The sequence below is a fragment of the Dipteris shenzhenensis genome, chromosome 28 (assembly GCF_047967505.1).
Source record: "Dipteris shenzhenensis isolate YYH24624 ecotype China chromosome 28, Dip_SZ_1.0, whole genome shotgun sequence".
Taxonomy (NCBI): Eukaryota; Viridiplantae; Streptophyta; class Polypodiopsida; order Gleicheniales; family Dipteridaceae; genus Dipteris; species Dipteris shenzhenensis.
In genome coordinates, this window is record NC_141623.1 from 21,679,476 (window position 1) to 21,706,075 (window position 26,600).

General features: G+C 47.1%; 1 protein-coding gene across 1 annotated transcript in view; it reads right to left on the reverse strand.

The window, feature by feature from the left end:
• LOC147883319 (kinesin-like protein KIN-12E) overlaps positions 1-26,600 on the reverse strand; it is a 45,754-nt gene that overhangs the window by 11,235 nt on the left and 7,919 nt on the right. Inside the window, exons 12-15 of the mRNA XM_087399723.1 lie at positions 1,433-1,496; positions 1,258-1,323; positions 939-1,139; positions 731-835 (exon numbers count right to left, since the gene is read on the reverse strand). Coding sequence (XP_087255849.1) covers positions 731-835; positions 939-1,139; positions 1,258-1,323; positions 1,433-1,496 — 436 coding nt within the window. The remainder of the gene's footprint in view (positions 1-730; positions 836-938; positions 1,140-1,257; positions 1,324-1,432; positions 1,497-26,600) is intronic.

Genomic DNA, 26,600 nt, shown 5'->3' on the forward strand with positions numbered 1-26,600 from the left:
AGTTACCAGATAAAAGACTCCTTGTAGTAAACAATGGTTATATAGAGCATGATGTATATAAGAAAACAGTACATGATGCTACTGCACCTCTTTCAAAACAGTGCCTGTTGATGTTGATTATGCATGGAATGCCTTTGCCACTTGGGCCTGAATGCAGGCTGTTATTCGTGAGTATGGAAAGAATTACATGCGTGACTTAAGGGAGGAAGTTGCGAAGGCCAAAACAACCTTGAAAGAATTTAGTCACATGCAGGATTTATCTCGGACTCAGAGTATATGTTTAGGTTAGGCTAAGCAGCACTTCTTGCAATACGATGACCACAGAAATTTGTCAAATGGGAAACTAAGGCCAAGCAAAGGGCTTAAGTTGATAAGGGTTGTTCATGTCACCAATTGGTGCTTCTCCCAAGAAACTTGACATCCACACCCACATGTATGTGTATATGTGCACGCATACACAAGTACATGTGAAGCATAATAAATATGCATGTATATGTGTAGCACATACCTGCTACATGGGCATGTGAAGCATAATAAATATGTATGTATATGTACTAGCACATACCTGCTACACGCGCATGTGTTTATTTGAGTATGCCAATAGATTGCAAGCCCCAAGTATTTTCTTATATTCTATGTAATATTTATTTTCTCTGAAACAAGACATCCTAGTCTGCTTTTGAGCTTCTTAAAATTATGAAAGTATTCACAACAATCCTTATTTGCTTACCAAGCACTTGGATTGGTCTATTTCAGCCTGTAGTTGTTTTATTCTTGTCTCTGCAGCTTGTTCTCTTCGAAGAGATCCCAATAATGCAAGTTCCAGCTCATTTTTCTGCATGAAAAAGCAACTCATCTGTAAATATGTATTTAAGACTTCTTATCATGAATATGTGTTCAAAATTTCTTGAGATAGATTGCAAGGAGGAGCTGCACACCTTCTTACTGCTGAATGTTGGACTAGCCAATGCTCTAAAGGAATCCCAAGCTTCCAAGGAATACGTACAATGGCCTATGCTGTTGATATTGGACAGTTCTAAGCAGTTGCTATCACTTCCTATCATGTCTTCTGAGATAAGTTCTGCACCTCCTAGTATACTACCACCAACGTTTTGAAGCCGTAATCTGTTGACTTCTTGCTGCACATTTCAGTGCTTCTATTTAAGAGATTAATCATGTAAAGCCTTTCTTACACATAAATTTTAAAACGCTATCCAGCATGTTTGAACAAATCAATACCAAAAGTTAAAAGAAAACCTTGAGTTGTTGAATTTGTAGACGCAAGGCCATGCAATCTCCTGAGGCATTTTCATTTATTATTGCCTACAAAAAATATGTAACTCACTAAGCCGTGTGCTAATTAATTACATCGTAAAAAATCAAAAACTAACATTATGAAAATCATGCCCAACAAAACATAAAACTCCCTTACATTGTTGCGAATAAATTTCGCCCTCTGGGCAAACTTCAAAGTACTTAGAGTCTCCAACGCACAACTAATCATCTCAATATAATAAAGAAAGGAGGATTGTTAGAGCTCTCTCTCTCTCTCTCTCTCTCTCTCTCTCTCGTTTAGAACACGCAAGGCTTAGGCCACTTATGACATGTGATAGGAACTCCCAACAAATGAAGTTCCTTTCCTACATTTCCTAGTTTCTGAGTAGTTCTTTTTGGGAGATCTAATAGATACATCTAGTTTTCCACGAGCTATGGATAGAGCCAAGGCGTATGCGGATGAAAACCGGTCTATAAGAGAATTTAAGGACGGAGAAAAAGTTTTTCTCAGAGTTTCTTCGCACTTGAAGTCGTTAACTTCAGGAGAGTGTGCTAAGTTATCACCTCGATATTGTGGGCCGTGGTTAATTCTAAAGAGAATAGGCAAGGTAGCCTATAAATTAGAATTGCCACAAGGTTGCAAGGTGCACCCAGTGTTTCATGTTTCTCGTTTAAAGAAATTTTTGCATATCGGGAGGGAATTAATGTCAAGGTCCTAGGTGAGGGCTGATAGCACCACACTAGGTGGATTTAAGGCTAAGGGCCTAATGCAAGAAATGTGCCTAGGGGCAAAGGATTTCAAAGTATCCCAAGAGAGGGGTTAAAAAAAAAGATGCATTACGAAAGGCCCTATAATGATGGCATGTGGCATCTAGATCCATCTAGAGAGATGGGGCTTGTTGGAGTTAGTGAGAGAATGAGAAGGGACCTTCACGTATGTTTCAGATTTTGATTTTCTCTGTGTGTACTCTCACACTCTAGCAAGGTTGGCTGGGTGGAAAGTTATGGTGCTAGCTCCCGTGATTATCAGTAGTTAATTGAGAGTTTTTAACATCCCACGATCACGCATGATCAAGAGACGGCAAGAGATGCACATCCCAAAGAGTTTGATTTAGGGTGTGATGAGTCTATAGGAGTCTGTCAATGGGAGAGTTCATGCACTAGGTGGTTTGTTAGATTGACTTGAGATCACGATAGGGGTGAAGCAAGGCTGCGCCCTCTCACCAACCCTTTATGGACTCTACATTGATGAGATCACATCTTCCATAGACCGCCTAGGGGGCGAAGGCTAACTGACCTCATGATACAAATATTGCTATACGCCAACGACATAGTTCTCATATCATCCTCAACAGAGGGGTTGTAGAGGCACCTAGAGGCCTTAGAGTTTTTCCTGCACACAGACCTGACAGTCAAACTTGGGAAGACCAAGGTGATGATCTTCAACACCTCATGTGCAGTGCTTCGTCGACATAGCTTCACTTACCGTGGTGACCCAGTAGAGATAGTGCAATCCCTCACATACTTGGGAGCAGTTTTCATAGGACCTGTCTTCACGATGTCTCAGCAAGCCACGCACAACCCACACGGGACAGAGTGCTTGGCTCGACTAGAGAGACAATGTTTCACACTTTCACGATCTACCGACGAAGAGCTGTCTTTTCGACACTTTGGTGCGGCCAACCACCATGTATGCAGCAATCTTCTAGGGATGCGATCTCCCGAGGATAGAGTAGAGAAGATGTGAGCCACGCACAACCCACACGGGACAGAGTGCTTGGCTCGACTAGAGAGACAGTGTTTCACACTTTCATGATCTACCGACGAAGAGCTGTCTTTTCGACACTTTGGTGCGGCCGACCACCATGTATGCAACACCCTTCTAGGGATGTGATCTCCCGAGGATAGAGTAGAGAAGATGTGAGCGGCTACAAGTCACTATGGGATCCATGATAATTTGAAGTAAGCCCTTAGTCCCAAATCAGATAGTACAGGCAAAGTTTGCCATGACACCTCTCCAATTTGATGCCATCTTTCAAACAGTGAAATTCAAGATCCACCGACGAAGGGCTGGCTTTTCGACACTTTGGTGCAGCCGACCGCCATGTATACAACACCCTTCAGGGGATGCAATCTCTCTAGGACAGAGTGGAGAAGATTTGAGCCGCTACAAGTGACTATGGTGTCTAGGATGATTCGAAGTAAGCCTTCAATCCCACATGAGATAGTATAGGCAAAGTTTGCCATGACCCCTCTCCAGGTCAATGCCATCTTTCAAACAATGACATTCATCCACAGAGTTTGAGACTTACTTCACTGGCCCTAGAGTCATCTATACGACTAGAAGAGGGTGGGGTAGACACATGGTATGCACCTATATCCGCATGGCTTGCCAGGCACGATATCAGATAGACGCGCCTCCTGAGTTATCAGATAGACACACTTTCCCCCTTTAGTGCAATATGGACGTTGGACGCGCCTCCTGAGTTGATCTCACGAGATGAGATCAACAGTATCATACGATTAGAGCTCCACTAGCTCCATACATCTCGGACTGGGGGGGGGGGGAGGACTAAGAGCTCCCCATCAAAATCCAGTTCTACCGCGACCACTTCCTAAGAGTATCAGAAGAAGGATTCACAAACCCCTAGTGACACAAGATGCTGCCACTAGATCTTTTCCTACGACTCAATCTATGTACGTCCCAACTGGGAAGATGCCTCAAAACTCTTAGTTTGATGACCAGTTCAAAGAGATGAGACCTCACCTTACACATGAGCGAGCCTTGGGCCATCTCATGTCATGTGCACGGATTGGTATCTGACGTGTACTAGGTACACAGAACTAGCTCAGGTTAGCCTGGGGAGGCTTAGAGCTAGGCAGGCTTGATTCTCGGGTTGAGTGGCAAGGGTACGAACTATTTATAGGTCTTCGCTATTTTTGGCGCCGGGGCCCAAGTCTATAAAAGAGGCCCAGGGGGTTCAGTTCTCAGTGTGCAGTTGGGAGCAAGTCTCGTTCCCAGGTGCAAGGTCTGATCCTGGATTGTGTCGCGGACGCGCGCCTGCATCTTAGCGTAGCCCAAGGCCCAGAGGCAGATCCAGGGCTTCACAGCGCCACCTGGTGGTATGGGACACCAGGCTGGTTAGGATCTGATTGGGAGTTCGTGCCAGTAGCTCAGTTCGTGGCTCGGAGGGGACATCTCCTGATTCGGGATCACATCCCGTAGATGTCACGGTTGGGTGGTGAGCAGCCTGCTCAGTTCTGATGTTGTGTGTGGTTGTTTTGCAGATCAGGGGTTTCAGGAGTATTGGGACGTGTCAGTTGGTATCAGAGCCAACTCCTGAGGTAGCAACTTCTGGTGCGAGAATTTTGACAGATTTCTCTTCCAGGTATGCCCTAAAATTCGAAATTTCCTGCTGCGTTTTTGCTGGCTACCTGGGGTAGAAGGGGTGGAGAAAGATCTGGAAAAGAAAGAAGAATAGGAGTGAGAGAGAATCGAAATCTCTGAAGGCTTCGGAGAGAAGTTTAGAGGGACGAGTAATAGAGCACAAAGGTAGGAGGGATGTGCAGGAAATAGACAGCAAGGGAGGAAGGGATGCAGAGCCTAGGAAGGGGCGGAGTAGACGAGGCAGTAGAGGCTGGACAGCCTGTGTAATAGGCTGTCCACAGCCAGTGCAATAGGCTGTCCACAGCCTGCGCAACAGGCTGCGAACAGCCTGCGCCTAGGGCTGCGTGCAGCCTGCGCAGGAGGAAGGTGCTTTTTTCGAAAAAGCACCCCTCCAAAGCTGGAGGGGCTCGGCCTTTTTTGGAAGCCCAGCTTCCAAATAAGGCAGCCCTGCACCCTATATAGGTGGAGGCTGGGTGCTAGGCTACCCACAAGCAGCCTAGAACTCAGGAGTGAGTTCTTAGAGGAGGGGGAGTATGTCATGTGCACGGATTGGTATCTGACGTGTACTAGGTACACAGAACTAGCTCAGGTTAGCCTGGGGAGGCTTAGAGCTAGGCAGGCTTGCACAGAATATACGGGCTGCACTCTGTAGACTCCATAATCAGAGAGCCTAAGATCATGAGGGGGTTATGGATTCAGCATTTCGCGCATGGGAAGGAGATTCTAGCTTTGATCCCAAAGCGGTTGTGTTCAACCACACTGTAGGCTAAGTAGTCCCAACTTTATGCCGATACACAAAGCAAGGGACAAGGGAACTACAGCACTCTATGATTGGCCACACTTTGGTCCAGATTTATGGGTCTACTTTGGAGAGGGAGATCAACGGCTACATAAAGGCGGGAGATCAACGGCTATACAGAGGCACATGGGCTAGAAAGTCTGCTTTATAGACTTCCAAAAGGCTTCGACACTATCCCACGCTCTGATATGATTAGAAGGAGATGCAAATGCCAGAGGTCATGATCTGGGGAGTGATGTGCTTATACGAGTCCGCAAAGGGAGAGTTCGCACTCCAAGAGGTGTATCAAATTGAGTCGCACTATGTAGACTCCATGATCGGAGAGTCCAAGATCATGAGGCAGTTACAGACTGAGCATTTCTCGCATGGGCATGAGGTTCTAGCTCCGACTCTGTCGCGGATGTTCAACCACGCTATATGCCATGGCTTTCCACCCACTTGAAGTACTACCACCTTTGTGCCGATACACAAAGCAAGGGACAAAGGAGCTACCACACTCTTATGATTGGCCACACTTTGGCCGAGATTTATGGGTCGACTTTGAAGAGGGAGATCAACGACTACATAGAGGCACATGGGCTAGAAAGTCTGCTTTATAGACTTCCAGAAGGCCTTCGACACTATCCCACTATATGCCATGGCACGGATGTTCAACCACACTATATGCCATGGCTTTCCACCCACTTGGAGTACTACCACTTTGTGCCGATACACAAAGCAAGGGACAAAGGAGCTACCGCACTCTTATGATTGGCCACACTTTGGCTGAGATTTATGGGTCGACTTTGAAGAGGGAGATCAACGACTACATAGAGGCACATGGGCTAGAAAGTCTGCCTTATAGACTTCCAAAAGACAATATCCCACGCTCTTTTATAATCAAGAGACTCTAGGAGATGCCAATTCCAAAGGTCATGATTTAGAGAGTGACGAGCTTATACAAATCCGTCAAAGGGAGAGTTCGCGCCCCAAGAGGCATGTCAGATTGGATTGAGAGCACGATTGAAGAGAAACAAAGATGCAAGTCCCTTTCACCAACTCTCTTTGGACGCTACATTGACGAGATCACATCCTTTATTGACTACCTAAGAGGCAAGGGATCACTACTAGCTGATTTGATGATACAGATCCCGTTGTATGTAGATGACATTGTCCTCATATGATCTTCAACAGAGGGACTCCAGAGACATCTAGAGACCCTAGCGGTGTTTTGCAAAGACAGAGACCTGACAAATAAGCTTGGAAAGACCAAGGTTATGATCTTCAACACGTCACACGCAATACTCCAACATCATGCTTCACTTACCGAGGTGAGCCAGTGGATAGAGTGCAGCCTTACACATACTTGGGGACAGTCTTTACAAGGGCATTTTTCACGATGACCCGAGCAGTCAGGACACGACTCACACAAGGACAAGCCTTAGCTCGACTAGGGAGGCGGTACACTTTCAAGATCCGCTAATGTAAGGACTGGCTTTTGGACACCCTAGTGAGACCGACCACCACGCCTTTAGGGGGAGTGATATCTCGGCAACAAAATGGAGGAGATTTGATCGGCTACAAGTAATTATGGGTCTAAGATGATTCGGAGTAAGCCCTCAACCCCCATCAAATAGTATAGGCAGAGTTCATCATGGCACCTCTCTAGGTTGATGCCATTTTTCAGACAATGACATTCACTCCACAAAGTTTGGGTTCTAACCCAGTGGAGACTGCCGAGTCCAAATGGCTTGCAAATAGCGGAATCAACACAATATGGTATGCAAGTGTGTCCACATGGTTTGCCACCAAGATCCAATTCTATCATGACCACTTCTTGACAATATTGGAGAATGGACTTATCATCAGACCCTAGTGGCTCGAGGACAGAGGAGTCTCACATACACTGAGAATTGCCATTGGACAGATGTGGGTCTCATGGAGGGTAGGGGTCTCATGGAGGGTAGCGAGCATACCCAAAGAGTAGCGAATCTACAGGTTATGCATGAGGGGAAGGTCGAGACAGAGGAACATTTTTCATATGTATGCCCAACCTACTATGAGATCCGTGGACGATACCAATGTCTTTTTTAGAGTGGCACAGCTTTGGTCCACTCTCATGGTTGATCCATTTCCATCCAGGACCAAGTCTGCTTTGGACTCTATTTGATTGAGATTCGAACAACACAAAGAGACACTATTACAAGATCGGAGAGCAGCAAGATGGGGCCAAACTTGCAAGTAGACTAAACAACATGACATGTCACAGACTTTTATGTATTTGAGTCAGCTCTAGGACATAGCAAGGTGGAAGAGAAAGAGGGGCATGTAGATCAGCGGGGAGAGACGGCGTGATGCTTCCAAGCGAGGGACACAGAGACTACACACAATACGGAGAGTGACTAGAACACACACGACACGGAGAGTGACTAGAGCACACACGATCAAGGTCTAGTCCATCTCAACCTTCCTCAAAGGAGACCGCCAGAGACGAGGTGCCACTCTTGGCATGGTCCATCGGATACAAAGATCGAGGAGACCACGTCCTCCACCAGAGCGACAGATGCAAATCCAAGATATCTTTACAACCCACCGAAGAGCCACCACAACACCAGGTTTGGTTTTGAGCTCTCAATCTTTCCATTTCTTAGTTTTGATTTTGAGTTAGCTTAGCATATCACTCAGCAAAGGCACTAGCGCCCCCTTTGCTTCAGCCCAAAAAGGCTTGTATGGGTTTTTCTTTTGATGTATTTGTTGTTAGAAATTGACCCAACAGAGGGTACACACAACGGAAGACTTATAGTAATGCCCAGGAGCTCACACAGTCTGGTGTGGGTGTGGAATCACAAACTTCTTTACTTAATGTGCATCACAAAGTTGTGCAGACTCATCAATAGACAATGAACCAGCCAGATAGAGAAACCACCAAAATAATATATTTCCGTCCAAAACTATGGACACAATACAAAAGATATAGATCCAGAGTCCCACCAATAGTGTGGTCCTCTGATCTTACCACAAGGTCCTTCTCCTATCTGCTGGCTATCTCTAGACTCGAGCCCGCGTGCTCCACCTCGAGCTTCTGTAGACTATCCGTCCAGATCCCTTCCACCTTGCCGTCTTTTCACCAGCCTAGGTGGGCAGCTCTCCCAACTCTTAGTCTGCAGCTCCTTGTGCTCCCATTACCTCCTGAACATAGGCCGAAGGGAAGCTCCTTTGCTGATCCTATCTGCTGGCTGTTTGCTGCTGCAAGTGATGAGAAGTGAGGCCTCAAGGACATCCTTTTATAGGGCCCCAAGAGCTGGCAAACCTACCGACCAGCCTGCAGCAAACTGGCCGACCAGAGTGGCCAACCAGTCTGTGGCTGGTCCAGCCCTATAAGGGCTCACAACCCTGGGCCTTTTGGGCCCACACTTCTAGGGCCTTTGGCCCTCCAATCTAGGCAACGGCCCAGCCCTATATAAGGCATGCCACTGCCCACTAGCAGCCCCATTTGCTGCTCCACCTGGCCTCTTCTGTCCTGCTGGTTCTGCCCTCTTCCAGGCTCTCTCCAGCCACGTGTGCAGTGCCGTACTGATCCGTACTGTTGCTGAGGTCAGCCGCCATGTGTGGCCTCCTATTCTAGATCCCTTGTGGTGGCTACTACTTCGCCTTTTGCTGCTGTAGATCCATCCTAGCTCCGGATACCTTCCATGTTCTTTGATGTGAGGTGCTGCCCATGTGGCAGCCCCGTCTCTTCTTTTTCTCTTGGGCACATCCTGCCCTAGGTCTCCCTCCCCCACGCTCACCTCATATGGGGGCTTACAGATGGGGAGGTGACCTTTCCAACACCTCCTCTCACCAACACATCTCGGCCCAATGCCAACACGTCGATGACGATGCTCCAGTAACTCCCTGGTCGTAGTCCTCTGGAACACTTCGATGTCAAAATCTGTTCCTGGCTTTTCATCCAGTGGCTCCTGCTCCACCAGCTCTGGTTCCGCTTCCGCACACCATCCTCGTACACAGGTCCATCTCTGGTAGCACCTCCTGGCAGCACCTCCTTCAGTCACGTTCCCGCCTTCAAACTCGAGCAATCCAACCGTCACAATCTTCCAGTTGTCCCCCTCATAATAAGTGAGCAACCTGGAGTCTTCCAGGCACCATGCTCTGAGGGTCTGTTTCAACCCGTCCTTCCTTTGGCAAGGTCTGCAACCAATGAATATTTCCAGATTACCTGGACCATGAACTCTCGCTGAGTTCTCAAGCAGGTACTCTTCTGGCTTCAGTACTCTTTGTCCATCATCTTCTAGCAATCTGCATCCGAGATTTGAAGAAGCACCAATACTTCCCCTTCTGCCTTCGAAGAAGGCCAATTCCTTCCAATCTCGTATCACTTGAGACAAATGAAGAGCAGATTCTTTCCACAGCATGCTATGAAGGCTCAAATGCAAAATATCAAGTACATACCAGACTGTTGTACTGCCTGTATGTTTGCTCTGAAAGCAAACCCTATACCTCATTGAGACACCCACCAAGACCCTGTGTAACCCTTTACTGTCCCCTTCTGAAGTACAGCATCCATCTGACCATGAGACCCCAAGGCCCTCCATGGAATCCACCCTCGTGTTAGTGTCAACAGCCATGCACCTGGAAGGTACCAAGCACTCCATGCTGTCCTTCACCTTCACAAAGGCATCTGACTCCTCGTCGACCCACATCTCTATGTCACACATCCTCACTGTGATTTCTGGATCAACGTATCTGACCTCCGTAACACTCGGTGATGTCACCAAGAACAACTCTTTGATTACCACATTTGCTTTGGCCTCTCCTTCTGAATCTAAGTCAGACTCCTTTTTGTTTTTATGATCCGCCTTTTTCTTTTTGCAGTCCTTTGCAAAATGTCCTGGTGTATCACAGTAGAAGCACTTCTTCTTCTGCTTCCTCTTTGAAGTCTCCTCGTCCTCAGAGTTGTTTTTCTTGGACTTGCCATCATTAGGCTTGCCCTTTCCTTTACCAACGGAAGACTTATAGTAATGCCCAGGAGCTCACACAGTGTGGTGTGGGTGTGGAATCACAAACTTCTTTACTTAATGTGCATCACATAGTTGTGTAGACTCATCAATAGACAATGAACCAGCCAGATAGAGAAACTACCAAAATAATATATTTCCATCCAAAACTATGGACACAATACAAAAGATATAGATCCAGACTCCCACCAATAGTGGGGTCCTCTGATCTTACCACAAGGTCCTTCTCCTATCTGCTAGCTATCTCTAGACTCGAGCCCGCGTGCTCCACCTCGAGCTTCTATAGACTATCCGTCCAGATCCCTTCCACCTTGCTGTCTTTTCACCAGCCTAGGTGGGCAGCTCTCCCAGCTCTTAGTCTGCAGCTCCTTGTCCTCCCTTCACCTCCTGAACATAGGCCCAAGGGAAGCTCCTTTGCTGCTCCTATCTGCTGGCTGTTTGCTGCTGCAAGTGATGAGAAGTGAGGCCTCAAGGACCTCCTTTTATAGGGCCCCAAGGGCTGGCAAACCTACCGACCAGCCTGCAGCAAACTGGCCGACCAGTCTGTGGCTGGTGGTCCAGCCCTATAAGGGCTCACAACCCGGGGCCTTTTGGGCCCACACTTCTAGGGCCTTTGGCCCTCCAATCTAGGCAACGGCCCAGCCCTATATAAGGCATGCCACTGCCCACTAGCAGCCCCATTTGCTGCTCCACCTGGCCTCTTCTGTCCTGCTGGTTCTGCCCTCTGCCAGGCTCTCTCCAGCCACGTGTGCAGTGCCGTACTGATCCGTACTGCTGCTGAGGTCAGCCGCCATGTGTGGCCTCCTATTCTAGATCCCTTGTGCTGGCTACTGCTTCGCCTTTTGCTGCTGCAGATCCATCCTAGCTCCGGGTACCTTCCATGTTCTTTGATGTGAGGTGCTGTCCATGTGGCAGCCCCCTCTCTTCTTTTTCTCTTGGGCACATCCTACCCTAGGTCTCCCTCCCCCACGCTCACCTCATATGGGGGCTTACAGATGGGGAGGTGACCTTATCATCAACATTTGTCCCATAGGGCCGTGACGTCTTTCGAAGACATTAATCGAGAGAGAGAGAGAGAGAGACACGTTTACCTAGAGAGCAGCGGACCTGCTATGCGCACTAGGAGTGGTTGAGCCAGAGGAACACTTTCTTTGCACATGCCCAGCCTACTACAAGATCCGGAGGCGATACCACTACCACTATCAGGATGGGAGTGGCTTCGGCCCACTATCACGATTGATCCACTTCCATGACCAAGTCTGAATTGGGCTCTAGCTGCTTGAGATACGCCGACATGGGGAGACCCTGCTACGACAGATTAGAGAGCAACACGCGATCACGCCATAGGATGCAGAGGGTGACCACACACTGCGGCACGTCACAAATTTCTATGCATTCGAGTCAACTCCAAGACACACTGGGGTGGAGGAGCTAGCTGCTATGCAGGCACTTTGGATCAATGAGAGAGGATTGCAAAGGCCATCCACGACACGAAGAGCACCCAGAGCACACTCGATTGAGGTTAGCCCTATCATAGGTTTCCTCAGAGGAGACCGCGCGAGACGAGGGGTCACTCTAAACATAGCTCAATGGGTTCAGAGATCGAGGAGACCACATCCCCCTCTCACACCGCAACATGAGACAGTCAGACAGACTCAAATTTGAGACATTTTTGCCACTCAAAGAGGAGCCACCACAGTGCCACGATTCAGTTTTTGAGTTTCCAATTTTCAGTTTCAGTTCTAGTTCCCAGCCTGCTCCAGATAGCAAATAGCACATGATATGATGTATTATTTTGTACTTCATTTTGCATGAGCCATTGAGCTCTTTTTATTTCAGCACAGTACCCAGCAAAGGGCCTTAGCGCGTCCTTTGCCTGAGCCCCTTGTGGCCTACATGAGTTTTTCCCCTTTGGTGTCACCTTGTCCCATAGGCCTACGAGGCCTCCCATAACCATCTCTCTCTCTCTCTCTCTCTCTCTCTCTCTCTCTCTCTCTCTCTCTCTCTCTCTCTCTCTCTCTCTCCACTCAAAGTGATCCTTGCACATTTGATTAGTGACTTGTGGCCACTTTCCTTCTTGAAGCCCAAAGACTATATTAGAGACTAGCTTATATAAGCACAAAGAAGTGCACTTGAGAAACGGGCAGAGCCCCAACCAGAGCACAATCACGGATTTTTTCTATGGTGACTCAAGCCAATTACAACAAGGGAACATATTTTTTCTATGGTGACCCGAGCCAATTACAAGGGAACAGACAAGCTAAAAGACAAAGTGAATGACTCGATAGACCCAACCTCGAGTGGACACTCACATGAGGACTACAGAAATACCCTCTCTCTTTGTATGGGTAGACAAACCATTGGAATGACGATAGCGATTGTCAGGAAGCAAAGCTACATTATGAAGAATAAAGAGGAGGGAGACAAACCTGTACAAGCCGAGCACGATAAAGTATTCATCATTAATTGGCGTTGTTCCTCGATGCCAGCCAGCAACAGATCTTGAGCCAATTTTAGATGAGCTCATGTTGTCTCTCCTAAGTCATGTAGTGGAGTTGGTCCCACAAAGAGCATACATAGGTCTAGCCACTCGCATGGACAGTTAATCGATTGGTAGGCAACCAAGGGATTCCTCCTTGGTGGCTCCCCTTTTGGGTTTCTCTCGCAATGACAGCGGATTGTATTACTTCTTTCTCGTCATAGACATCAACCTTGGGTACAGGTACCCGCTTAGTCGCCCAGTCCTTAGCTTTCATTATATTTGTTTTTTGGCCAGCCACAGGTGGAGGCCTAAGTAAACTCGATGGGGCTAGCCACTTGCATGGATCGTTAATCGATCAGTAGGCAACCAAGGGATTCCTCCTTGGTGGCTCCCCTTTTGGGTTTCTCTCGCAATGATAGCGGATTGTATTACTTCTTTCTCGTCATCGACATCAACCTTGGGTATAGGTACCCGCTTAGTCGCCCGATCCTTAGCTTTCATTATATTTGTTTTTTGGCCAGCCACAAGTGGAGGCCTACGTAAACTCGATGGGGCTCCTGAAAGCTCATTTTCTAGTGGGATTGGTGACACTTGGTAGAAATCTAGAGATCTCCTCTCTCTCCACATTTTTAGCCCTCTCTCTCTCTCTCTCTCTCTCTCTCTCTCTCTCTCTCTCTCTCTCTCTCTCTCTCTCTCCGCCCCCCTCCCTTTGAGTCCGGACTCCCTCTCTTCCTTTCTCTCTCTTTCTTCCTCCTCTTGGGCAGGCCTATTGAATGATACATATCATTCATCTTGTTTTCAATCTCATAGACAATTTGCTCTCTCTCTCTCTCTCTCTCTCTCTCTCTCTCTCTCTCTCTCTCTCTCTCTCTCTCTCGGTGCCTCTGCACTACCCTCCGCTAGCTTCCGTCACCTCTCGCTAGACTCTACACCACCCCTCGCCACCTCTCACTAGCCTCTACGCCACCCCCCGCCGCCTGGCTAGCCTGCCTGGCTAGCCTTTGCACCACCCTCCGTTACCTTCCGCCACCCCTTGCTAGCCTCACGCCAGCCTTTGCGCCACCCCTAGCTAGTCTCTACGCCACCCCTTGCTAACCTTCGTGCCACTCCTCCCTGCTCCCTCACCACCCCACCATCCTCCTACTCTTCTGCGACCCCTCGCTACCCCCTCTATACTGCTGCGCCATCAGCCACCGTCTAGCTCCCTCCCATCGCCCATCGACCACCCCCCGCCCGCCGGCCTCCTCCTCGTCTGCTTCCCCTCCACTGTCTGTTGACTCTCCATCAACCTCTTCGTTCAGCCCCACCGTCAGCCCCTCTGTCCAAGCCCTCCTTCGTCCAAGCTCTCTCTTAGCTCATTTGTCAACCTCTCCATCCAACTCCTCAGCCTGTCTAGCCCTGCCGGCCAACCTCTCCGTCCACCCCTCCGTCAATCTCTCTGCCACCTATCTCTACTCACCCACCATCCAACTATCCCCCACCATCCATCCCTACTTCCCCCTCAAAACCGACTCGCTCATAAAAGACAGCAATTACTGCTCATAAAAGATAGTAATTATACTTTCATAAGCTCTCCCTCACTTCCTCTCTCTGTAGATGCACTAGGGCCCAGGACAAAACGTCGGGCTGGACCCCCCGAAGGTTTTTATTCATGAGAGTGAATCTGTTACAAAAGTTCAGCGTAGAGCTGTCTGGTAACCTCTACATTTCAAAACGTGAAAAATCCCCTTTATTACAAGAGCTTCAAGCTCATTTCAAATTGGCAACATGCCACTTGTCTAAAATCTAGACTAAGTCCTATTACATGCCACTAAGGGCCATTCTGGAGTCTTCAAAGCACTTGGTCACACGAACCGCCTCCTTGATGCTTGTCAAGCTCCCGTAGCGCTTAGGAAAAATAATTCTTCCTAGTACCTACAACAATTAATTAAAGCGCACCACCATGGCACCCATTAATTGTTAGCGCTTTGCATGCAAATAACACACTGTGGACTAATTCTAGTCACGGTGGGTGTCCCCACTGAACACATGTGCACATCTAAACAAATATATAAATATATATATATACATATATATATATATATATATTCTCTGGTTGACCGGAGTCAACACTCTTGATTATAATTAAGGAGCTTTGACCAAGGATCGAGGCGCCTTAATTATAGCCAAGTCTCTCCAACCGAAGTTGGCACATCTTAGTTAACTGGGGTTAACCCTCTTGGCGCATGCCAAGTCTTGTTGACCGAAGTCAACACTCTCTGACCGTAGTCAGCTCTGTAGTTCTCTGGTTAGCCGCAATTAACCCTCTTGGTAATAAACCAAGTCTCCTTGACCGAAGCCAGGTTTACTTGACTAGAGTCAAGTATCTTTGACCGTAGTCAATCCTTTGACCATAATTAACACATATAAAACTCTTTGATTATGATCAAATAAATGGTCAACTGTACTTTGACTTAGGATATTTACATTGTGGTGACACCCTCTACCCAACTCTGCTCCCCCATACGCCACCTGCGCCATCAGCTGCTGTCCAACTACGCCTACCTGCCGTGACCCCCCGAGGCCCACTTTTGTTGATAGCCGGTGTTACGCTCTAGCCGAGGTAGCATGACCTCAGAAGAATCAGTCGACGTTTCCCTTAAAGGATCTATGTTTGTAATTATTTGTTTGCGCTTCATGTAAAAGATCCGGAGGGAATTAATGTCAAGGTCCTAGGTGAGGGTTGATAGCACCAGACTAGGGCCTAATGCAAAGAATGTACTTAGGGGCAAAGGATTTAATGCATCCCAAGAGAGGGGTGAAATGTTGCATTAGGAAGGCCCTATATGGATGACATGTGGCATCTAGATCTATCTAGGGAGATGGGGCTTGTTGAAGCTTGAGAGAGAAGAGAAAAGTGATTTTCACGTATGTTTGATTTGGAATTCTCTGTCTGCTCGTTATGCTTCAGCAGGATTTGGCTGGGTGGAATAACTCGGTGCTTCTCCCGTGATTTGCAGTAGGAATAGTTATATTGTGTCACATTTGGTATCAGAGCGCAAGGGAAGGAGACTAGAAGTAGTGTTTTACATTTGGTTCGTGAGCTGTGACGAAAGCTACGAACGGTGAATTGAGGGTGTATCACTTGATCGGTGATGGCAAATAATAGGTGTGGCGACGTGACCACTTGTGACCTTCACGCAATGGACAGAGGGGATCGACGATAACGGGCGACGACAAACTTGGAGGGGGCTACCCGTGACGACGAATCGCTATTGGTGGTCCTCCCGCACCGCTATCAGGATTCTGCTGGGGGGGTAGGACTATTCGTGGTCTACAGTGGAAGCGATTCGTGAATTGAGACCCATCGACGCTGATTGACGACGGACAGACGTGAAGCATAGGTGGCGAGTCGACTCCTTGTAACCTGCGACGTGTTTGACGAAATCAGAGAGGGGGTTGCCCGTGACGACGGACAGCAAGTGAGAAGCGGAAGGCTAGTACTGTCGTGATTTGCTACGGAAGGTTGGCGCTGCCCATGGTCTACGGTGGGCGTAACAGGAGCTCATGAGCGGGGAGACCATTCGACACGAATAGCCCGACGGACGAAGGAAGAGATGAGGGAGGCCTTCGATGATTCGGCGAAGGTGACGTAGGACAGCGTGGTGGCTCATGTGCATCTTCGAGAAGATTTGGGGATGGGCAACCCGTAGCCAGAGAACATATCGATCAGACAGCTACACCTTTGCAGACAAAGGAAGAGGCCACGCAATCCAACAAGGCTGTGACGAAATCGTTGATGACCAAGGAGCTCTCTTTAACCTCCATCAGTTTCGTGTTTTTTTTTCCTTCTCGATTTATTCGGTTGGTGCTTTGCTTTCATAGACAGGATCTCGTAAGTGATCAATCTGCATGAGGCTATGATGATGTAGCAGGGACAGGTTATGCCTATGCGCTGCAGTCGACTGGAGTTATTTGCAGGAGCTTCCCTAGGATAGGAAAAAGCGCGGTTTGAGATACATGCCTGTGTTAAATGCCTAGTCAGTGTGAATCTGGGATTGCACGAATTCCCTAGTATAGGGAATTGTGTAAGAGTGCAAGTAGACTGAATTGCGTCAGTTTGTAAATACAGTTTTCTAGCGGTGGTTTTAAAAATTATTTTTAAAAAAACAAAAAAAACAAAAAACAAAAAACAAAACATCCATTGAACTGAATGGAAGCAGAAGAAGGGGCTTCCAGGAGGGACCCTAGTGAATCAGGAGTCCGACCGACCCAGCAGGTGTCGCGCCCAGTAGCTCACACTTTATCTGGCAAGATTGCATTGCTTGAGGATGCCTTGCAACAGTTGTTAGCGCAGCAATTACAGGCCAATGCAGGGCAGTATGAACTTAGGAGAGCGATACACAGTATGTCTGCCAGATCTTCTCGAGAGGAGAAGGGAAAGGCTCCAGTGGAACCAGAGGATGCCTTGCAACAGTTGTTAGCGCAGCAATTACAGGCCAATGCAGGGCAGTCTAAACTTAGGAGAGCGATACACAGTATGTCTGCCAGACCTTCTCGAGAGGAGAAGGGAAAGGCTCAAATGGAACCGGAGTCTAGTGTCCATACGGTCGAGCCTAGGAAGGCTAAAGTGCCAAATATAGCCAATTACAGGCCAGAAAAGTATTCTGCTCGGATGAACGACCGTAGCTCTGATGTCATTGAGACCTGGTTACACAAATGGGACGAGGCGTTCACCATTTGTGAAATCAGAAATGACATCAAGAAGATAAGTGAGGCCACCCACATGTTTAGTGAGGCAGCGGATCGATGGTGGATTAAACAACAAAAAGATGGTATAGCATCCACTACCTGGAAGGGGTTTAAAAGAGAGTTCAGGAAACACTTCTTACCTCCTGACGAAGCATCCCGAGCTTGGGATCAATATAGGAACCTTCATCAGAGAAATTTATCAGTGGCAGAATACACTGATAAGTTTCGAGAGAGTGTAATGAAGGTTGACGAACCCCTGCCTCAATCAATCCAAGTGAAAGATTTCATATTTGGATTAAATGATCGAATAAAAATGGAAGTTCGGGCTAAGTAATCGAACATGTTAGATGATGCAATAGCCATAGCCCTGAACTATGAAGATGCCAAGGACAGCAGGCCAAGTGGGTTTGCATAGGTCGACGAAACCCAGTATGGGTATCTGAAGAAATCTGGGTTTAAGAAGACATGGACTAGTAGAGGGAGTGATTCTCAGCCGAGTGGTCAAGCCAAGCAGGCGAAACCGGCTGAAACTCCTAAACCAAGTACCACCATTGGAGTGAAGAGGAAAGTAACCCCAATGGCAGCCCGGGCTTGGTCTAAGTCTCTCTTAAACCCAGAACAAAGGGAAAAAGCGAGGAGAGAAGGCTTATGTTTTGATTGCCTTCAGCCTCATCAGTGGAAGGATTGTCCACGTAACAAAGATCGTCGGATGGCTGAGATGGTGATCTCAGAATGCGACGTGGAGATGGAGGGAAGTCCCAGAACGGAAGAGATGCAGATTCAGCTAGCGGGATCTTCTCAGATGTTAGTACCTTGTTTGTTATATGTGTCTGTTGCTAAGCTAGTGACGAGTGCACCTGATAACATCCTACCTAAGCCCGCAGCAACGGGGTATACAACCTTTAATGATACGGAGTTAATTAAAATGAAAGGGCAAGTGGCCAATCATGATGTCATTGTGTTGTTTGACTCAGCGTCAACTCACAATGTGATTAACTCCAAGCTCGTGAAGAGAATTAAAATAAAGGCAAAGTGGTCAATCATAATGTCATTGTGTTGTTTGACTCAGCATCAACTCACAATGTGATTAACTCCAAGCTCGTGAAGAGTCTGAAATTAAAGACAAGTCCATCTGACTATGCGTATACAGTCAGGATGGCCGATGGAAGTTCAACTGAGGTATGGGAGTTCAACTGGAAGTTCAACTGAGGTTGTTTGACTCAGCGTCAACTCACAATGTGATTAACTCCAAGCTCGTGAAGAGAATTAAAATAAAGGCAAAGTGGCCAATCATAATGTCATTGTGTTGTTTGACTCAGCATCAACTCACAATGTGATTAACTCCAAGCTCGTGAAGAGTCTGAAATTAAAGACAAGTCCATCTAACTATGCGTATACAGTCAGGATGGCCGATGGAAGTTCAACTGAGGTATGGGACCAAAGGGTTACCCAGTTGGAGCTTCGTATTCAGGACTATGCTGAGAAGCTTGATTTTGGAATGACCAAGCTTGCTCATGCAGATATAGCCCTAGGTATGGCGTGGCATTCTAGGAAGAATCCAACCATTGATTGGAAAAAGCACGTATATCAATTCAAGATGAATGATGTGCTTTATGTCTTGCGAGGTGAAAAAGATATACCTCAGGGACCATTACTTTCCGTGATGGAAATCTGAAAAGCTCAAGTAGAGTTTTTATTCCTTTGCACAGCATCGGTAGAGCCGGGTTGATGATTCTTCGGCTAGCACTGATGTTACGCAAAGTGGTGAGATGGCCAAGCTAGCTAATCTTATAACAGAGGAGTTCTCTGAATGTTTTAGGGATGAACTACCTTATGGGTTAGCTCCAGAGCGGAATGTTCAACAGAAGATTGAACTGATTCCAGGGGCAGAACCTGTAAATAGACCTCCCTATAGAATGAGTTTTACTAAAGAGGCGGAGTTCAAGATGAAGGATGTGCTTTATGTCTTGCGAGGTGAAAAAGATATACCTCAGGGACCGTTGGTTTCCATGATGGAAATCCGAAAAGCTCAAGTAGAGTTTTTATTCCTTTGCACAACATCGGTAGAGCCGGTTGATGATTGTTCGACTAGCACTGATGTTACGCAAAGTGGTGAGATGGCCAAGCTAGCTAATCTTATAACAGAGGAGTTCTCTGAATGTTTTAGGGATGAACTACCTTATGGGTTACCTCCAGAGCGGAATGTTCAACATAAGATTGAACTGATTCTGAGGTCAGAACCTGTAAATAGACCTCCCTATAGAATGAGTTTTACTGAAGAGGCGGAGGTGCATAGACAACTGGAAGAATACCTCAAGTTGGGATAGATTCAACCAAGTTTCTCACCTTTTGCTTCACCAGTGATATTAAAGAAGAAAAAGGATGATACGTTTCGCCTCTATATAGATTACAGAGCATTGAATAATATCACTGTTAAGCACAGGTATCCGATGGCTCGGATTGATGAATTGCTAGATGCATTACATGGAGCCGTGATTTTCAGTAAGATAGATCTTAAGTGTGGCTACCATCAGATCCGGATTAGAGCCGAGGATGTGCATAAAACCGCTTTCAGAAGCAGGTTTGGTCATTATGAGTTTTTGGTAATGCCCTTCGGACTTACCAATGCTACAGCGACATTCGTCATGCTTATGAACGATTTACTACGTCCGTATATCGGAAAGTTCGTAGTACATTTTATTGACGATATCCTGATATTCAGTAAAAGTATTACTAAGCATCGTGAACACTTAAGAGTAGTGTTCAGTACTTTGAGGAAAGCCAGTCTTTATGTAAATAAAAAGAAAACTATACTGTGTATGGTTAGGCTTGAATATTTAGGATTCATAATTACTCCAAAGGGGGTAGAAATGGATCCTAAGAAAGTGGCTGCGATACTAACTTGGCCAATCCCTCAGAGTCTGACCGCGCTGCGATCATTCTTGGGATTTGTCCAATTTTATAGAAGGCATATCAAAGGATATTCCGAGATAGTATCGCCATTGACTGATCTGACCTCAGATAAAGTACCTTTTATATGGGGACAGAATCAACAAGAAAGTTTTAACACCATAAAACAAGCTGTGGTCACAGGACCGGTGTTAAAAATAGTTGATCCCCAGAAACCGTTGTTCCTGGAAATCGATGCAAGTGGCATTGTGGTGGGAGCAGTCCTCCTTCAAGAGGGAAGGCCAGTAGCCTTTGAAAGCAAGAAGGTTTCTCCCTCTCAAAGGAATTGGCCAACTCATGAATTGGAGTTGTATGCTGTTGTCCATGCTTTGAAAACATGGAGGCATTATTTGTATGGTTCAGAGTTTTATGTGGATGTGGATCATGATACTCTGAAACATTTTTGTAAACAGCCTGACTTGAGGGGCCGTCAAGCTAGGTGGGCAGAGCTCATGCAGGAGTTTAATTTAACGATTCGGTACCGAAGAGGAAAAGATAATAAGGTTGCTCATGCGTTGTCTCGCATTATGCACAATCTGAGTTTCACGGTATTAGAGAGTGCTCTAATGACCGAGATCAGAGAAACTCAAAAAGTGGACGAGTTTGTCCAGAGCTTATGGCCTAAAGCTCATGTGTTAAAACCCGAGGAAAATGAAAAGGATGACCTGGCATCCAGAAAAGGCCAAACTTATGCAAGATATACCATAAGGGATGGTATGCTAGAAAGAAATGGCAAGGTTGTAGTACCTAGTCAGAATGATCTCAGGCAGAGAGTCATTCGACAGTGCCATGATAGCCCGTGTGCGGGACACCCTGGAGTCGAGAAGACATGATCTCGTGAAGCGAGATTTCTTTTGGCCAAAGATGAAAAAGCATATTCATGAATATGTGACACGGTGTTTCTCGTGTCAGGTAAGCAAGGCCGAGCGGGTGAAGCCACCCGGACTTTTACAGCCCTTGGAGATGCCACTAAGTGGGAGAGCATTTCCATGGACTTTATTGTAGGGCTGCCTACAACACAAGGAGGGTATGATTCTATCCTTGTGGTGGTTGATCGTCTAACCAAGATGGCTCACTTCATTCCGATTAGAGAGTCTGTTAGTGCCCCGCAAGTGGCGGATTTGTTCATTAGACATATGTTTCGTCTGCATGGATTGCCTAGATCCATGCAGTCAGACAGAGATGTCAGATTTACCAGTCATTTTTGGACAGCGGTATTTGAGACACTAAGGACTGAGTTGGGAATGAGTAGTGGGGATCATCCTGAGACGAATGGTCAGACGGAGAGAGTCAACCAAACTTTAGAGGATATGCTGAGAGCATATGTGTCATTGAGGCAACATACGTGGGACAAGTGGTTGCCATTGTTGGAGTTTGCCTACAATGATAGGAAACATTCATCTACCAGATTCAGTCCGTTTGAGCTGAACTATGGTTATAGACCAACGAATCCAACTATAGTTGGAGTACCTCAGAAAGTACCTAGTGTCGTGAACTTTGTAGTTCAGATGCGGGAGATGCTAGCACTTGCGAGAGCTAATATCCGCCAGGCTATGGATAGAGCCAAGGTGTATGCGGATGAAAACCGGTCTATAAGAGTATTCAAGGAAGGAGAAAAAGTTTTTCTCAGAGTTCCTTCGCACTCGAAGTCGTTGACTTCAGGAGAGTGTGCTAAGTTATCACCTCGATACTGTGGGCCGTGGTTAATTCTAAAGAGAATAGGCAAGGTAGCCTATAAATTAGAATTGCCACAGGGGTGTAAGGTGCACCCGGTTTTTCATGTTTCGCGCTTAAAAAAATTTTTACATACAGGTGACTCACTAATCGAAGGTGTGGTTTTGTTTCAGGAGATAGAGGATAATGCGAGGCGCAAACCAACAAGAATCATGGACCGAGGAACAATGCAAATACGAAATTGGAAGATACCCACGGTGTTGGTTGCATGGCATGGTCAGCCTCTATCCGAAGCTACCCAGCTATACCAATTGCGGAGAGTGTTCCCACATTTTATCATCGAGGACGCTGATGTCTGAAGAGGGAAGGAATGTTACGCTCTAGCCGAGGTAGCATGACCTCGGAAGAATCAGTCGAAATTTCCCTTAAAGCATCTATGTTTGTAATTATTTGTTTGCGCTTCATGTAAAAGATCGGGAGGGAATTAATGTCAAGGTCCTAGGTGAGGGTTGATAGCACCAGACTAGGTGGATCTAAGGCTAAGGGCCTAATGCAAAGAATGTGCCTAGGGGCAAAGGATTTAATGCATCCCAAGAGAGGGGTGAAATGTTGCATTAGGAAGGCCCTATATAGATGACATGTGGCATCTAGATCTATCTAGGGAGATGGGGCTTGTTGAACGGTGGGACCTATGTGAGCAACCTTGCACCTGTGAGCCTGTGTGCTCCGCTTGGGGACTGCTTGTGTGCCGCCTCAATCCAAGGTGGCTGCCTATGGGAGCTCCGAGGCCCCAACAGCAAGCACGCTGCTTATGAGGCAGCCTGCCTAGATGTCACCTAGTAGGCCCTAGGCTGACCTTGGTGGCCATCCCCACTCGCCTCAAGCTCTGCACTTGCTCGGAACCTGCACGCCTGCACATTCAAGAAGGCTGCAAGGACAATCAGAAAGTACCAAGAGAGCTTATTCAGCAACTAAACAATCCCCAATTTCTGGGGCAATCTAACAGCTCACAGGCCAGCCAAAAGGCCAGCCACCTCAGCCAAACAAGTGGCCAGAAAGACCAGCTGGTCTGGCCGACCAGCTGGCAGGCCTACCGACCAGCTGGTCGACCAGCTAGGTCTGGCCTATAAAAGCACAAGCTCCCACACTCCTTCAGACAGGACAGGACCTGCAGCTGCTCCTCTTCTCCTTCATGCTTTGCTGCAGCCCCGCCTGCTCCACTTCTCCCTCTCCTCTTCAGATCTGCTCCTCTCTACCTCCTAGCTGCTGCCTTCTCTCTGCCTCTCCTTCCTGCCTCTTGGCTGCTCCATCCTCTCCTCCAGATCTGCCCCAACTTCTGCTCCTCTGCTCCAGATCTGCTCCTCTGCTTCAGCTCTGTCCCTTAGCTGGCAGGCCTACCGACCAGCTGGTCGACCAGCTAGGTCTGGCCTATAAAAGCACAAGCTCCCACACTCCTTCAGACAGGACAGGACCTGCAGCTGCTCCTCTTCTCCTTCATGCTTTGCTGCAGCCCCGCCTGCTCCACTTCTCCCTCTCCTCTTCAGATCTGCTCCTCTCTGCCTCCTAGCTGCTGCCTTCTCTCTGCCTCTCCTTCCTGCCTCTTGGCTGCTCCATCCTCTCCTCCAGATCTGCCCCAACTTCTGCTCCTCTGCTCCAGATCTGCTCCTTATCTTCATCATCATCAAGCTACACGGAGGACTGTGTTACGCTCCCTCTGCTGCTATCTTTTCTACAGTTTCTCTACATGGAATCATCTTTGTGATTCACCTCAGCCACGGTCCTTGAGACACGACAGCTTGAGGTTCTTGTATTCAGTTTTTCATATTACCGACAGGCACTATGTTTTCTGAGTTCCGTTCTTCAGTTGTGTCTGAGTATCGTCTATTTTTTATCGCTCCATTGCAAACCCTATCGTTTCTCTATAGAGCTACCAAATATTTCAAATTTTCAAAGAAGGGGGCCATGGAAAGCTCTCCCGATCAGAAAACCAGAGGGAAAAAAGACAAGAAATACAGCATAATTTGGACTAAAGGGCAGAAAGTAGAGGATGGGAATGTCAAAGCATGTCTATCCACTATCAAAGAGGTGAGCTACAAGATGCTGAAATTGAATGCTTACAAAAGAAATTGGAAGAATACAAGAAGGATGAGATTTCAAACCTAGGTGCTCAAATGAATGACAACATGAAGGGATGGCAAGAAGAAATGCATGCAAAATGGGCAAAACAAATTGATATGATGCGAGATATGGACGAGAAAAACAATCTTCTAACATCCAAGATTGAGAGCCTGGAAGCTCTTCATCCTATGCACATGAGGTCACACATAGAGAGACACAGCCCGTATGAGTCAATTCACGATGATATCACTAAGTTCTCCAGGCAAGGGGACATCCTTCTTCTTGGTGACTTCAATGCACGCATAGGGGACAAGCGGGTAGGCCTACTGGACTTTGCATCGGATTCCCTTATAGTACCAGAACTAGATGCAACTGAGCTCGAAATAGTGAGACACTCCGCTCACCACAGGTGAAAGGGTATGGACGACATCTACTTGAGCTAGGGGCTGTCCACGATTTGATCATTTACAATGGTCTACAAAGATGTCCAGCATCTAGGGGCTCACTTGTTTACTGCATGTCGGAGGAACAAGCATAGTGGACTACCTATTGGATCCCTTGGCCTTTACCTCACGGATATACAACTTTTTTGTGGCCCTTCCCCCACTTGGTACTGGTCACTCATACTTAGCCTTTTGTATCTCTGTCACTATGCCAGTCACAGGGAGGGTCTCCCCCACGCCCACTCTTGTATGGGTTCACTTTGATCGTTCCCTAGACCCCATCTATGTGAGCAACCTCACGCAAGGGCTTCCAACCCTACTACTTGTAGATGATGTAGACCTCACCCACACCTCAAACACCCTTCCCACAGTGGTCATGGACGCAACGCAGCCATCAAATCTTTCCCCACGACTTGATATGCAAGTGCCTCACTAGGGAAGATGCCATAGAACCCTTGGTATGATGATGAGTGCAGAGAGATGAGAGCTCACCTCACACGTGAGCGAGCCCTTGGCCACTTGACATCACCCGAGGCACAGCGGATCTCACGGCGATTGACACACCGTAAGCAACAGGCCTTTCTTACCCACAGAATGGACCAGGTGATCAATTCATTTCGAGGGGGGGATCCCACCATTGGCTAGGGGCTTCTATCGGTGGGAAAGCCGCCTATCCCCATCACACTGTCCCGCGATCCCACATGATCAAGAGACTACAGAGGATATGCAGATTCCAGAGGTTCTGATATGGGGAGTGGTGAGCCTATATGAGTCCATCAAAGGGAGAGTTCCTACCTCAGGAGGCCTATCAGACTAGGTTGAGAGCACGATCGGGGTAAAGCAGGAATGCCCTCTCTCACCAACTCTCTTCGAGCTCTACATTGATGAGATCACACCTTTCATAGACTGCCTAGGAGGCAAGGGAGCACCACTAGCTGACTTGATGATACAGATTCTACTATATGTGGATAACATAGTCCTCCTATCATCTTCGGCAAAGGGACTACAGAGACATCTAGATGCCCTAGAGGTGTTCTGCAAAGAAAGAGACCTGATGGTTAACCTTGGGAAGACCAAGGTCATGATCTTCAACACCTCTCACACAGTTCTTCAGCGACATAGCTTTACATACGCGTCAACCAGTGGAGATTGTGCCTTTCATAGACTGCCTAGGAGGCAAGGGAGCACCACTAGCTGACTTGATGATACAGATTCTACTATATGCGGATAACATAGTCCTCATGTCATCTTCGGCAAAGGGACTACAAAGACATCTAGATGCCCTAGAGGTGTTCTGCAAAGAGAGAGACCTGATGGTTAACCTTGGGAAGACCAAGGTCATGATCTTCAACACCTCTCACACAGTGCTTCAGCGACATAGCTTTACATACCCGTCAGCCACTGGAGATTGTGCAGTCCTACACATACTTGGGTGCTGTTTTCACAGGGCCAATATTCACAATGACCCACGCAACAAGATTCACCCATTGACCTACATTATCATAACGTTGTTCCCTCCTAATTTTTTACCCTAGTTTTACCCCATCATAAATACTTCATTTGGATTGTCTTATTCACTAGTTTGTAGGGTGACACTTTCGTGGTTTGTATGTTTTAGAACCTCTTAAAATCTTGCTCTATCAGATTTTCCTTTAGCACACATATTGTCATAGGCATTAATAGTTGTATAAGCATTTGTTTGTAAATTATTTCTTCTCAAAAGTGCACTTTTCAACAAGGACTGATT